The sequence below is a fragment of the Morus notabilis genome, unplaced genomic scaffold (genome assembly GCF_000414095.1).
Source record: "Morus notabilis unplaced genomic scaffold, ASM41409v2 Scaffold370, whole genome shotgun sequence".
In the NCBI taxonomy this organism is placed as follows: Eukaryota; Viridiplantae; Streptophyta; class Magnoliopsida; order Rosales; family Moraceae; genus Morus; species Morus notabilis.
In genome coordinates, this window is record NW_010358187.1 from 311,460 (window position 1) to 327,052 (window position 15,593).

General features: G+C 33.8%; 2 protein-coding genes across 8 annotated transcripts in view; one reads left to right on the plus strand and one right to left on the minus strand.

Annotated features, from left to right (window-relative positions):
- The window catches only part of LOC21400173 (serine/threonine-protein kinase ATG1t), a 3,525-nt gene extending 1,552 nt beyond the window's left edge, over window positions 1-1,973 (minus strand). For all 3 annotated transcript variants that reach the window (XR_002901648.1, XR_002901649.1, XM_010092229.2), the window contains exons 1-5: window positions 1,681-1,973; window positions 667-784; window positions 534-592; window positions 274-338; window positions 32-125 (exon numbers count right to left, since the gene is read on the minus strand). Coding sequence is in view for 1 of the 3 variants with exons in the window: in XM_010092229.2 (XP_010090531.2) it covers window positions 32-125; window positions 274-338; window positions 534-592; window positions 667-784; window positions 1,681-1,938 (594 nt within the window). In the remaining 2 variants the exon portion in view is untranslated. The remainder of the gene's footprint in view (window positions 1-31; window positions 126-273; window positions 339-533; window positions 593-666; window positions 785-1,680) is intronic.
- A 1,642-nt stretch (window positions 1,974-3,615) lies between these two features.
- Window positions 3,616-11,853, plus strand: LOC21400174 (zinc finger CCHC domain-containing protein 7). 5 transcript variants are annotated; one of them, XM_024161741.1, is made up of 8 exons: window positions 3,616-4,170; window positions 4,529-4,669; window positions 4,769-4,927; window positions 5,218-5,379; window positions 5,487-5,615; window positions 5,735-5,842; window positions 5,992-6,527; window positions 11,365-11,853. In XM_024161741.1, exons 1-7 carry the CDS (start codon window positions 3,808-3,810, stop codon window positions 6,424-6,426), a joined length of 1,497 nt encoding a protein of 498 aa, XP_024017509.1. In that variant the 5' UTR covers window positions 3,616-3,807; the 3' UTR covers window positions 6,427-6,527; window positions 11,365-11,853. The 5 variants fall into 5 exon arrangements, with proteins under 5 accessions (XP_024017509.1, XP_024017512.1, XP_024017513.1 ...); XM_024161744.1 differs by having other exon boundaries at window positions 11,403-11,853; XM_024161745.1 differs by having other exon boundaries at window positions 5,499-5,615.
- The last annotated feature ends 3,740 nt before the right edge of the window (window positions 11,854-15,593 follow it).

The window sequence follows — 15,593 nt, forward strand, 5'->3', positions numbered from 1 at the left end:
GGAAAGAGAGAAAATTTAGCATAGTTCTTACTTTTTCATCATAGCTTTGGAATCCTAGAACTTCAGGAGCCATGTATAATGGGGATCCACATACTGTCTCAGCATACTCACCCGGATTCACACTTCTACGGAAACATAAAATAAGAGGAAAAAGAAAAAGAAGAATGACAATGCCATTATTTGCTTGCTTGCTTGAAATTCATAAAGGACTTTGGAACAGAAAGATAATGAATAGAAGAGACTGCACCGCTATTTTCTTCCAAAAGAATTTACCTTGACAGACCAAAATCCGCTATTTTTAGTACCGGATCCTCCTCTGTGCCCGATAATAGAATGTTCTGATTAAATAATAAAGGAACAACGTCACTGTTTTTAAGCTTTTGCTAATCATTGGAACGATAATCTAAGAAAGCGTCACTGCCTACCTTTTGAAATCTGTGGTTTATACAGTTTCTTATAAATTGACCCCAAGTTGTCTTAGGCTTAAAATCATGAATAGCATAAGAATTTGCACAGAAAATCATCTTGATTACCTCGGGTTTCAAGTCCCTGTGAATGATGTGGTGTGAGTGCAGTATTTCCAAACCAGCCCCTGCAATAGTAAGATCGATTAAAGAAACAGGAGTGGCAATAAGAGAGCTACTAAACAGAAAATAAAGAAGCTACCAAGTTGTTGCATAAATCTTCTCGCAATTTGTTCTTGAACTCTCCCATGCTGACTAATGTAGGAAGCAAGATTCCCACCGGAACAATATTCCAGGACGAGGAAAATGCAATCTTTATCCTGGGGAGGACAACAACAATTAATTTCCTCTTGATACTAATGAATTCAGGAACATAATAAGTATAGATTTAGTTGTAACATATCCCTAAGCAACAAAGAACAAAATGCTGCTTTCTTCGATTCTTATTCTTTTCTCAAACGCTGCAAGGAACATTTCTAAAATAAACGTTGTCCTTGGCTCGTTGCCTCCCACCCCTTCTCCTCTCTCCTATTCCCTACATAATTTAATTTTCAAATTCACTTTTTATTTAATAAATTAATCTCTTGTTCAGTGCAATTGTCCCCGCAAAGTTGGAACTACAATCAGATGACTCTAGATAAAGTAGATCAATGGTGGCAGGAAAACCGCACTTTCTGCCCTGTACAACTTTAACAGCCTAAAGGCCTTATTCATTTGAGTTAGGAACTTGAGTTATAAAATGTAAATTCATATGGGATAAAATATTGTAACAGACAAAGTTGAATTTGAATTTTCATGAGAGAAAATACTATAGGAAAAACTTGAGTTGTAATTCGGATTAACGAGACCAACGGGCCTTTCACAAATGTGGTAAAAGGCGAAAGAACCAGGTCTGAATAATTCTTCAAAGGAAAACAAGTCAATTTTGGGATCAAAATATAATCACCACATGACATGAGACGTGACAAAGCTTTTCTACTATAACAATGCAAAACACAAACATCTTTTTTTTTTTTTTTTGGGTGCAAAACTAAACAATTTCATCACGATCACGAGATACTTTCAGATTATTATTTATTCGTCACTAGATACTTTCAGAATTTAATTAAAGTCGCAACTTTTGATACTAATCACGCCTTGATTGCACTCGTAAAATAATGAATCGGCAAATTAAAGCAAGAAAATAGGTAAGCCAAAAAAAACACAAAATCCCAACCCGAAAGACGTGGAAGAGGCGAACGATGTTGGGGTGGTTGACGGAGGAGAGGAAGTTGAGTTCGCAGTCCAAGCAGGTCCTGAGATGGCGATTGAGACGGGAGAGATGAACCTGCTTCACCGCCACAACTTGATCGCCATTGACGATGTGCTGGGCCTTCCACACTGTAGAGAAACACCCTCCTCCAAGCTTCGATTTTATCACATACTCTCTCACTATCAACGGTTTTTGCCTTGTCGTTTTTGATTCGACTTCCATGGATGGATTACACCGAGCTTTGAAAGTAACAGTGACCTCCCTTTTTTGGCAATGATGATGAATAGCGAGTTTGAATTATAGGTACATCTGTGGCTTTCTAGTCGCTCCACGTGTAATGAAGTGGCTTGGAATTGATTTTTTTAAGGTTTTAGAACATTAGAGTCCATTAGTTGGTTGATCTGAATTTTTAATTCGAGTTGAGATATAATTTTATATAAATATTTTTTACTGTAATAAAAAAATTATATATAACTGTTTATTAAAATTTTTTACTATAATAAAACTCAAATCGGTAAAATGAACGGGACATTAATTTTATAACGTATTCTACATATGTTGTTGTGTTAAAGACATCTTTAGAGTTTATTTTTTTAATTAAATAATAAAAAATTCATTTATAAAACCATTTAAATATTTATGAATTTATTTTAAAAATAAATGTGTTAAAAATAATAATTGACAAAAGAATTAAGTAAGAATACATTTAAAAAATATTACGAGTCTTCATTAGTTTTACAACTTATGGTGACGACTTAAATGCACCGTTTGATCTAACAGGCGCGCCTTGAATTATTTTATTTTAACCAAATAAAAATAAAATTAGAACGCATGTGAAAAAATTACCCTCATAAGAGTAAAATGATGAACAAATATTTTAAAAACACATAAAAATTATAATGTAAAAAAAATCACAAATAAAACAAAAATAAAAAAATATAAGCGGAGGGGCTGCCACGTGACGGCCCCATAAAAAAGAACGTCAACTCTTTTATGTATTGTTAGATTTAGGCATCGTTCATTTCACCGATTTGAGTTTTTAATTTCAATTTTGCTACAGTTAAAAGCTTTTACAAAAAGTCATATATAACTTTTTTCGCTACAATAAAAAGAACTCATATAAAATCACATCTGAGCTCAAATTGAAAACTCAAATCAACAAACTGAACGAGGCCTTATTGTGTTTAGCAAATTGTCTCGCAAACTTTTATTGTATGTTTGGTAGTGTAGACTCATAGTTTTAGTTATGCTATAATGTTTTTTTCTCATAAAAAATTTAAATTTTAAAATCATAATATACTAAATAGGTTCTTAATTTTGACAACTTACCCTAAATGTGTATAATTATTACAATTAGACACATTTAACTAATGACTATAGATAAAAAAAAAAAAAGAAGGTTCATTTAGAGCATATATTTTGGCCTTATTCATTTAACCGATTCGAGTTTTACTACAGTAAGAAGTTCTTATAAATAATCACATATAACTTTTTTGCTACAGTCTAAAGCTCTCACATAAAGTCACACCTTAACTCGAATTAAAAATTTGAATCAGCGAGCTAAATGGGCCAAAAAAATTTTAAAAAAAATTGAAAAATATATCCTTAAGAGTGCATGAGTCTAGACTTTTACATATTATTCTTGATAAATATTTATTTATTTGTATAATTATTAATTAAAGAGGTTATAAATCAAGAATAATAGATAAAAATTTTAATTAATATATTTTTAAAAGATATTTATTAAGATTATTTTATATTCAAATAAGTGATTTTAATTTATTAATAAAAAATTTATGAGGGAAAAAAAATTCAGATTATTTACAAGATAAAAAATACCGTAGCATATAACCTTATTCATGATTCGAATATACACGAAACAAGCCCTCAATTCTATAAAATCAATCTCAACCGTCAAACCACAACAAACACCGAAACATTACGGCGAAGCCGAAACCCTAACACTTCTTCCTCTCGGAGAAGGTAAAGAAAAAGAAGGGAAATAATAATAATAATAAAAAAGAGCCGTAGCATTCTGAGTTGAAACGCAAATTAGGGCTAGCTTTGGGACTACTGCTCCGGAATCTGAAAATGGCCAAGAGAGAGAAGCAAAGAGGAAAGCTTGATCGCGAATTTGTGGAAGAAGACGAACGAATTGGAAGCTCCGACAGGACTTCCTCGAAATCTGCCGCCGCGGAGAGCAGCAGCGACGACGAGGAGGCAAACGAGGATTTGAGCCTTAAAATCGTCGAGAAAGCTCTGTTGATGCGCGCCACCAGGTTGGTCGCCGACGAAAACGACAACGACAATGACAACGTTGTCGTTTCGGTCGGACCTAATGGAATTGGCGACGGCGCGAAGGAAGAAGAACAGGAAGTTGTCTTGCCTCGAAAGACGATAATTAACAAGGTGAAAAAGAAGAAGGTTAAGAAGGTTGAAGCTGAAGACCAGAATGTGAGTGCCTATCGCTTTTTCGCTTTTTAATTTTTGGGTTTTAAGGAAGTCGTGATTACTTTCAGATTTTATCAATGTTTTGGCCATTATTTGTTTTTATGCTTGATTCAGTATCGAATTGAGGCTAAAAGTTCGATTAGAATTTGGTTTTTAAGGATTTTTTTTTGGTTTAGATTAAATGAGCCGTTTAGTTCATAGATTTGAATAGAAATTCAAGTTTGTTTAAATTTTTGTAGAGGAAATACAGTAGTAAAGTGGTTTGGATGAAAACTTTTTGGTTGGAAGTTGAAACCTATGAACAAAAAAAGGTTTATAGATATTTTATTTGATTGGCTGTTTTGCCCTTCTGTTGCTTTAGGTTGTCGTTGTGAATCAAGAAGAGAAATCCGAAGAAGAGAAACTGGAAAAAGAGAAACCGGAAGCCGTTCAGGTGGTAGCTGAGGCTGCAGAGTTGAACCCAGTTGAGACAGAGAGTAACATTGTGATGCGTAAACTTCTCGTGAGTTGTTTGCTCTAAATGCCATTTTGAAAATCGAAATACGAATCCATATGAGAGGCTTAGTTTGGTGTATCTTTATTTATCTATTCTATAATTCAGCGTGGGCCAAGGTATTTTGATCCGCCGGATAGTAGTTGGGGCACCTGCTATAATTGTGGTGAAGAGGGGCACGCGGCTGTGAACTGTACTTCAGCTAGGCGGAGGAAGCCATGCTTCGTTTGTGGGAGTCTGGAGCACAATGCAAAGCAATGCCCAAAGGTTTGCTTGCTCTATAGTGCTTGATTAGGTTGCGTTGAATTTTTCATGCAGTTGTATTTATTAATTGCTCTTCTGATTTTTGTTTGACGTGTGCTGCTTGTTTCTTCTGACGATTGACTCATACATATTTTTAGACTTATTATTGTTGTTGTGGTGGTTTTTAAATCCACTAGAATGTGCATTTTGTTATCCTGATACTTGTTTTTAAATCCCCATAAATCCAATGGAAGATAAATTCTGCGATTCTTATACTTCTTCCCTGTGTTTACTGTATCTGCTTGTTTTTCTAGGGACAAGATTGCTTTATCTGCAAAAAGGGCGGACACCGTGCTAAAGACTGTCCGGATAAGTATAAGGCTAGCTTCTTAAGATCAAAAATATGTTTAAAGTGTGGAGACAGTGGGCATGATATGTTTTCATGCTGGAATGATTATCAACAAGATGATCTTAAGGTTGTTTACATGTTTATGTCTAAGTTCAAATCATTGATTTCAGCGAAATTGTAGGAAATATGCTATTAAATTTTTCGATTCCTCAATCTCTTTTTTCTTTGGTGGAGTTGTCTAAGCAGGAGATTCGTTGTTATGTGTGCAAGTGTGTTGGGCATTTATGCTGCATCAAGTATGTAGATTCTTGTCCAAAAGAAGTTTCTTGTTACAGATGTGGTCAAGTGGGACATACTGGTTTGGTAAGTGCTGCACAAAGTATTCATTCAGCCAAAAAAAAAAAAAGGTGCTGCACAAAGTGTTCATTGCATTAACTCTGGCTCTTTTATTTTCAAAGTAATTGACTCCTTATTCTCTGCAGTCATGCACAAGGCTAAATGGGGAAACCACAGGTACTGAGTCAGCCAACTCATGTTATAATTGTGGGGAAGAAGGTCATTTTGCTCGGGAGTGCACAAGTTCTGCCAAGGTTAGTATTAGCCTTTATGGGTTGCAGGAGTATCTTGTGCATGCAATGCTCTTCTGTGTCTTCTGGCTCTTTATAATCTCCTATTGTCTTCATTCGATTTCTTTCACTTTTGGTCACAACTGAAGTGAGGGCTTGATTTACCTTTGCAGATGAACAAGAGGAATCGGGAACCTTTCACCCCGATTTTGAGATCTCACCGTGAGCAGAAATATAATAAGGCAGTCAAGTCTGCCCCTCACGTTCTTGGTCAGGCTCGTAAAAAGAAGAAAACCAAACATGAAGGAAGTGACATTAAAACTCCTAAAAAGTCAAAACATAGAGGTGGGTGGATAATGGATGATCCTGAGGACTTCTCCTTTGATAATGGCAGAAAGAACAGTTGGAGGTCTCCGAAAACACCTTCTAGCAAGGGTCAAAGGATTTCTAGTTTGACTGGTGGTGGTCATATATCGACTTCTCATTCCTCTAAACGAACATGGAAGGCTCTTGGAACTCCGAATTCCCAAGGACCATTCCGTGGTTTTTATAATGATCATTATGACCATTATAGAGGTGGGAATAGAAGAAATTACGATGGATTGTAGGAGTTCTTATAAATTGACGAGGATAGTCATTGAGAAGAAACAGCCGCAAAAGGTTTACAATACACTGCTTTCATGCCTGGTTCATCAAGCCTTCTAATGTTGTAAGTATCTAAATTTAATAAAATAAGTATTTCTTTTGAAAAGGAAAGATGCGATTGTTTTTATTTATGATACAAGCTGTCCAAAGTATGCATGGGCATATGCCTGAGCGAGCTGTGAAAAATCTTCATTCCTTACCCGTGAAAGAGTTATTTATGGTTCATTTTGTGTTAATTTCTTTTGTGTCCCATCATTTTTGGCATGCCCTTGAAATTCTTACTTTTTGCTTGTGCGAGGAGTGTTTATGGCTATGTGCTTTGGTGTAGGTTAAGGGACTTTGTAATCTTGTTTTCTGTGTTTGTAAACGTGATTGTTATTTGATTTTGGCTATACTTAATTGGCTTTCTGCATGTTTCTGTACTTACAAACAAGCGCCCTACTGATACACTTTTTCAGTCAGCTTTTTTTTTTTTTTTTTTTTTTTTTTTTTGGGTCACCTTATTCCTCATGAGAATGAATTTTTTACTTTACAGTTTAAACATTTTTGTTGTTACTTTCTGTCATCTTGCTCTACCAAATATGCTGCCTACTTAAGCAATCAGAGAGTAGGGTTCTGTAAAGACATTCCTTGTTGTAATTGTTACAACGTGCATATGTTGAGCTGTTTCCTTCTATTTGGTTGGTCCTAAATCCAGTATAGGATTGTAGATGTGACTAGAGTCTAATCGTTGCTAGAATTGGCCCTGAAACTTTTCTTAATGTTTGTTTTTAGAGCGATCGAATTATAGTTGTTGGTTGCTTAGATTGTGTAGACAAGTTCATGAATTGCCCCCTACTGCTTGACTTTGAACTGAAGTGTTCTGTTGAGCATTTCGTGTGTTCTGGAAATGATTTACACCTGAATTAACTTTAAGGACTGGAGATTTATTTGGATTTTATTGGAATTTCATCATTGTTTGGCAAACTCTTGACATTCATTTTTAATTTTCGAGATGGGAAAAAAAAAACATTTGTAATTCTATATAGCTTGTGTTTCCATTTCTTGGTATGTAGGTTTTAATATCTATTAACTACTGTATTCGGATGAATTAACTTTGTTCTCTCTAAATCCAATAAAAAATGCAATTTTTGTGGGCATATTTACATGTATACAGAGAGGAGATCTGCTGTCTCCATATGCTGTCTCAGTTCCTGTCTCATTAGTAAACAACAGCCACGTCCCTGAAGGTAGTTTTCCTCTAAACCTTGTTTGGCAAAGCAAAAACTGATAATTAGAAAGAAACCCACAAGAATCCCAAATGACTCGAACTTTCACAAAAAAAAAAAAATGAACAGAAAAAAGAGAAAAGAAAACCCAAACGACTGGAGGGATGGTGATGTCGGCAATTCTTCAATTCCCTTCGTTAATGATGTTGCCCAAGACTTGGTGCGCTGATTTTGTGGCCTTTTCTTTTTGGTTCTTTTAGTTGGCTTTGCAACTTGTTTAGTCGGGTGACATCATCGCTGAAAAGACGACCTTGATAAAAAAAATTTTGAAGGCAGACATTGTGACTCCTTGCTAGGATATGCATTTCAGAATGTTCTATTTCTATCAAACTTCTTTTGATTAATATACTTTTCAAGGCCTCTAAACAAGACTTATTGGGAGTTTATCTTATGGACAATGTGCTAAGTTTTATGAACAGGACAGCTATTGAGACAGCTTAAAGGGACAGCAGATCTCACATCTATTTATACAGTAGTTTCAATCCAGGCCAGCATGTTGGTCAAAAGCACTACAGTAAGAGTTATTTGCTCTCAATTGCTCTTATTGTTCGAGTAGTGGGTTTTGGGCTTTATGTGGTGATCTAAATTCTTAGTTGGGAAATTTTAGGGAGAAAGAGGAAAATAGGTTAAGACTTGAGATAAATTAAAATTAATAGGTCAATAGTTTACATAAGTTAATAAATAGGTTAAATTACTGTTTACGTCCATAACTTGTCTGGTCATGAACTATAACTTGACAAGTTATTGTCCATAATTAACAATTTTTATCCATAACTTGTCTGGCTATGAACTATAACTTGACAAGTTTGTTCATAACTTATTTGGTTATGAACCATAACTTGACAAGTTATGGCCTATTAATTTCTATAACTAAAAGTTGGCCTATATACTTCCTTAAGCTTTTCATGTTGACCTATTTTTTACTATTTTTGTATAATTTTATGGCATTTAATTTTATAAGGGAAAAAGGGAGGGGAAAATAGCCCAAGAGTTTTTTGGAACAAATAATTATTTTTGGGCCACAATTTGAATTTTAGAGGATCAAATTCCAAAAAGTTTCTTTCAAATGGAGGTTATTTTGCAATTTTAAAAAACTTGGGCACCCAATTTAGAATTTGGACTACCATATAAAGCTCAAAATTCACTTCTCTTTCCGCCCCACTTCTCTTCAATGCTGATTTAAACGTTGCAAAAAAAAAAAAAAAAAATCCTAAAATTTGAGTAACTAAGAAAGCTAATCAAGTCAAGTTAAGTAGAGTATCTCTTGAAAGTACATGGGTCAGGATTTTTATTTTTTATTATTGATTTATAACTTTTTTAGTTAAATAATTACACTAATAAAAGGGTATTTATCAAGAGTAAAGGGTAAAGTTTAGACTCATGCACTCTCAAGAGTATATTCTTCATTTTTTCAGTTAATGCCTCGTTCATTTTACCAATTCGAGTTTTTAATTTTAAGTTTTTACAATAAAAGCACTCAGAAAATGTCACATTTAATTTTTTTTGCTATAATGAAAAACTATTAAAAAATGTAACATCTCAACTCGAATTAAAAACTCGAATCCGTAAAGTGAACGATGCCTAAGTAATTACGTTTAGACAAGTTTTACGATGGCTTGGGAAGCTGGGTGGTCACAAGCCACGTTTGAGAAGATAATATTTTAGAAACTTTAATATTTATTTAAGAACATTTTGAGAAAAAAAAAATGATTTAAAGGGCATTTTAGGGAAAAAAATATGTCAATAAGAAACACTTAAAATAACAATATCTAGAAAAAAAAAATCAAAACGCACATTTCCACCGAATATATTTTTTTGGTGGAAATCTCTTGGGGTTATTCACTCTCATATATGAGTCGGTTGCACTTCATCAAATGCTATGTTCGAGTTTCGAGCATATCAAATGTTTTGGTTGAAATATGTGTTTTGGTCTTTTTTTTTTTCTTTTTATCAATTCTTATATTTTTAGATGTCTCGTTTTTAAATATTATTATTTATGGTTGTTAATATTATTTTGTCAAATGTGTATTTTTGTAAATACCTTTTATAACGCCTCACTGAAATAATCATTTTCAAACACGTCTTTTTCTTGGAGTTCACTTAAATACTATTTTCTTATATGTGTCTTTTGGAGTTCACTGAAATCTTCTTCTTCTTCTTCTTCTTCTCCTTAAATATTTTTTTATTTTTTTAAATGTATCTTCATTAAAGTGAATTCTATGTGTTTTGTACATGTTCTTTATTTTTTTTTAAGTGTACCTTCATTAAACTAAATTTTATGTGTCTTGATATGTTCTTTTCACAACTCGAGCTGAGAACTTGAGTTATAAAGGGAATTTTATGTGAGAAAAAGAAAACACTATAACAGAAAAGTTTGAGGTGTGGTTTGAGTTGTGAAAAGAACACGTAACATGAAATTTTAAAAGCCCAGCCACTATTTGTTTACCTCATTCTGGAACTTTCTTCTTCCTCTTCCGTTCTTCTTTCTGTTAGATCAAGCGTAGATCATGTTTTTGCACATTGTTTTGTCGTTAACCATGCTAATGGATGTTATGACATGCCCTACATTGTTTTGGTGCTAAGCACCACAACTAATAAAGAGTTGGCATTTACAGAGTTGGTTCCCATGTGATCACACCCACTTTCTATTAGTGTGGTTCTGAGTGCTATTGGTGCCCCTAGGGTTGTTCTTGACATTCATTGAAATGCATTTGTATCTTCTTTTGGCATCAATTAAAAAATTTCTGAACTACTAAGTTTGAAGTGGAACTTGCTCCCCAGCCGAAATTACGATCAGGGCTAAGGAAATTTCCCATATTATATAATCATTTACTAAGCTTGAGTTTTATCCATTTATCATGTAAGCAAAATGTCCTCTTATTCTCATATGTGGAATTGTGGAGTTTGTTAATATGCGCTTGAATTTTGTCTTTATGACTTGTAGAACGTTGTTGAGTAAGAGTCAAGTTTTGTGAGTCAGAATGTGTTGGCAATTTGTGAATCAGAAAACGACATGTGTAGGACAATGGACTAATTTTTAAAACGTCAGCTATAAGATTTTTTATTCCTTGTAGAACGTTGTGCGGCATATTATTTCAAGTTAAGCATGCATAATAATGACGGAATAAGGAGATTTAGAAAGGCGGGTTATTCATTTTGTTTGAAGAGTCACTCGAGTCTTGGGACTTATCATATTTGTCGGTTACAAAATGTGCATTGCATACAAGCATTACTACATGATATTATTGTTTCATAAAAGTTTGAAAAATACTAAAGGAACAGTGATGATGTTAGCATTACCACTAATAGAAGATGAGTTCAATTGCATTGGGTTCACCGACGGTGCTCCCGAGCATTTTTCTAGAAGTTTTCCCAGAAAAGGGGGCAAAGATTGTAAAAGCTGAGCAGAAATGAGAGTAACATAGAAATGGATTAATAGCCGAATTCCCAAAATATGGTGGGTTTCTGGTTGGATATTCAGCCATGCAAAATAGCATAATCCTAAATGCAGATTTTGTTGCCTTCTTGTGAGGGTATTTCTATTTTCTAATATCTCTGGTGTGATTTGCATAATGATATTTGATGGGATAAACTCATCACACTTGGGTTTGTTTCTTACGTCATCTTTCACAGATTTGAAACTGACAAGGGTACTTCTCTCACTTCATCAGCGTTCGCGTTGCATGTGAAGAAAGACATAAAAGTTGGGAGCTGAGATAGTTTTTATACATCTCCCAGTGTTTCCATGCCTGTTTAATTCTTTATTTTTGGTACAACCCATGTTTATGTCGAGTTTATTTATTTTCTTTTTTTGAACAAAAATCAATGTTGATTTGCCTTTGTGGAAAAGGCATGCATTGTGATTTGGTTTTTCAATTACGCTGGCAATTCATAGCTTGATTTTTTCTAGTCACTTGCGGTGGGCAATTTCTGACACGACTTGCAAATGATTGGACAAAGAAGCATTGATCGTATCAGTGTGTGTTTGGGACTCAACTGAGGTACTTGCAAATCGCAATTTATGCCTTGAACATTAATACAAGGACATTTGTGGTCCGTTTGTTTGTTCACGTGTTTAAGTGATTTTGATTCTGAATTTAAATTTTATAAGAGAATCTATTGACAGGAAATTTTTTGTGAAAAAACTACTGTTACATAAAAACCAACTTATTATGGTCTTATTCATTTTTCTGGGATTTTGAATGCCAAGAAAAACTAGTTAAAAAATAAATAAAAAATTGCAGCACATCTCCTTCTATGGGAACTCATCGTTGTCGGGGGCAAGGTACTGCCACCGCTCGACTCGTCGACCCTGCTAAGCTCCCCCTCTTCCCCAAGATTTGTGGTTGCAACCCCGGCACCACTACCACAAACCAGTCTTCTCCAGTCTTCCCATGATGTCATTGAACAACCCTGGTCAACAACAATCTGTGAAGTCCCAACTTAATCGAGCCCTGTGCTCGGCTGTCACATGCCTCCAATCATTATTGCCATGCGAAGCTTGAACTTTTGCCAACTGAGCTTTTACCCAAGCGCAACCTCTACAACACTACTCATCTCCGCGCCTGGCCTTGGCCTTTGCCCATTCTCTCGCCGTCTAGATCATGCCCGCGTAGACCTGGCTTCACGGAGCAATAGAGAACATGATCTCATTTCATTCCCACGTTTTTTATCTTTTATTTTTTAAATTTTTTATTTATAAATTTAATATGTTTACTTTTTAATTTTTAAAATTTGTCGCTGTGTTTTGAATTGTTTTTGTTTTTGTTTTTCACGTTTTTTGAGAAAGAAAAAATGAAAACGGGAGAGAAACGAATGTTTGGCACAATTAAAGATAAAAAACGGAAATAAAAACGATTTTTTAGTTTAATGTAAAATGAGAGAAATGAAAAACGATTTTTAGTCATTTTTTATTTTTTTATTTTCGTTTTCTCCTCTCTCGAGCAGAGAGAGAGAGAGATTAATGGATTTTTTTATACTGAAAATAATCACTTGATAAAATTACCAAACGAATTTTTAAAAATGATTTCTATCTGATATTGGAAACGTTTTCATTTTTATTTTCATATGGAAAATAAAATCATTTTGAAACGAGTTTTAAACGCACCCGTTGTTTTTGCAACGTTTTTCTTAAAATATATATGAAATGATTAGAGTATTAAGGTAATAATTACCTGATTTACTATGATCCAATTAATTTAAAAATGTTCATAGATATTGATTTTACAAGAACAAATACAATGCATAACGAAACACAGTTAAATGACTGGATTGTGTTTTAACGAGGTGGAGGAGGGTGTTGCCAACACTGGTGTACTGGTGCTCTGTCTGCTCTTGTGTCAAATAATAGCGATGTTTTCACCTTGTAGGTTTTTTTTTTATTTTATGGTTTTGTTTTTGTTTCGGGTATGTTATAATGAAGACGGTCTCTCTACCTTTCGAGTTTATTTGTGGTCAGCGAAATATGTGTCCTGATAGTGTTTTGCTTCGGTTAGACTTGTGTTTATGCGGAGTTGGTGGTGACCTCAGTGCTATAGATTGCTCTTGATCAATCAAAGGATTCCATCAATTATAGAGGTTTTATTAAAATGAGCTTTATGCGAGCTCAATTATTCACGTACTAAGGAACCTCCCTGTTGCCGAGTCTTTATGTATGTTCTTCTCCTTGAGCTTCATCAGATTTTAATGATGGATCCAGTCTCAATTGAGAATTTTGTCTTCAGTACCACAGTCATTTGCATTGGTGTTTGCGTCTTTTATTTAGTTAAATACAATTCCACTTTCAAAAAATAAAAAAATTACATTCACATCAATTTTAGAGAAGATTGCATTACATTATTGTCGGTTTATTCTCGTCCCTTGATATCATTCATATACAAGCCGAATGGATCGAGATAAAGGACACGATTGGAATTAGTTTTAAAATGATTTTATTTTTAATAAAAAGTAAAAATGAGATTATTTTGAGAATCATTTTTTGACCGATTCTGAAATTACATTTGGTTGGTTTTTTAAGATGTTATTTTGAGTATAATAAAAAAATGAAATCATGTTTATTAATTAATATATTATAATATTGTTAATAAGTACTAAAAAATGAAAATAAAAAAGTAAAAATAACTTTCAACTGTTTTCTAATTCCTTTACAAAAACTATTCTCACTATTTTCGTTTTCAAAATATTTGCTAAACAAACGTCGTTTTATTTTTATTTTCATTTTTTACTTCTCAAAATACATGAAAACCGTTCTAAACACACACAAAGGATTTGGAGTCAATGACAGATCGATTAACTAGAAGCGTAAAACGACTCAGGCCTCGTTCATTTTACCGATTTAAGTTTAAATTTTAAATTTTACTACGGTAAAAAGCTCTCAGAAATAATCACATCTAATTTTTTTGTTGCAGTAAAAAATTCTCACATAAAATCACATCTGAATTCGAATTAAAAACTCGAATCAGCGAACTAAACAGACCCTCAATGTATTGGAGTTAACTAGTTTATGGATATCTCCATATCTCAGACCGCCTCCACCTCATCAAGTCTTCTCTACCTTGCATAGTTGTCTTTATCTACCAAAGTCGTTTTCAAATGATACCCTTTTTCATTCAGGAAAGAAAAAAAAAAAGCCTCCCAACTTGCAAAATCATCTCGACCTATTGGATACACTTTTTCCACCTCATCGAGTCGTATACTCCTCTTGGAGTCAACTCAACTAAACTTGACATGATTCATCACGATTACTACAGTCAACACGTTTTATGTCGACTACTCCAAGGGTAGTTAAGAGATCTCAAAAAATTCCGGCTCATTCATTTCACCAAGTTTATAATTCGAGTTTTACTACAGTCAAAATCTCTCAGGAACAGTCACATTTAATTTTTTTTGTTACAGTAAAAAATTTTCATATAAAATCACATTTTAACTTGAATTAAAAATTTCATTTATCCGGATATCTCAAAAAGGTCTCTTTTGAATTCTCCTTATTCTTGTTAGGAGGACATGAATGAACGCAAGATATTTGACCATATTCAACATATGAGAAGCACCTTTAGACTCCGTTTATTTCACCGATTCGAGTTTTACTACAGTAAAAATCTCTCAGGAACAGTCACATCTAACTTTTTTGTTACAATAAAAAACTTTCATATAAAGTCACATTTTAACTTGAATTAAAAATTTCATTTATCCGGATATCTCAAAAAGGTATCTTTTGAATTCTCCTTATTCTTGTTAGGAGGACATGAATGAACCCAAGATATTTGACCATATTCAACATATGAGAAGCACCTTTAGACTCCGTTTATTTCACCGATTTGAGTTTATAATTCGAGTTTTGTTACAGTAAAAAGATCTCATAAACAGTCACATTTAACTTTTTTACTACAGTAAAAAGCTCTCACATAAAATCACATATCAACTTGAATCAACAAACTAAACGGCCCCTTAAAATTCAATTGACCCGACCTCATTAGTTAACTAATCGCTTAAGGCTAGTCCACCTTGTGAATAGAATGAGGCATTACTCATTTAGGTATTGTTCATTTCACCGATTTAAATTTTCAGTTTTAAGTTTTTACAGTTAAAAGTTCTTAGAAAATGTCATATCTAACTTTTTCTGCTACAATTAAAAACTCTCATAAAATGTCACGTCTCAACTCAAATTAAAAATTTGAATCTGCAAAGCGAACGAGACCTTACACACAGTTACACTCCTATCAGTTTTTACACTCAGCGCACTCTATGTACTTTTCTCAGCCCGTTTGGTTCATGGATTAAAACCATGAGATTATAACCATTTTCGATTTACGTGTGTTTTTTATGAGAAAAAATACTGTAGCGAATCATGAATCATGATTCGA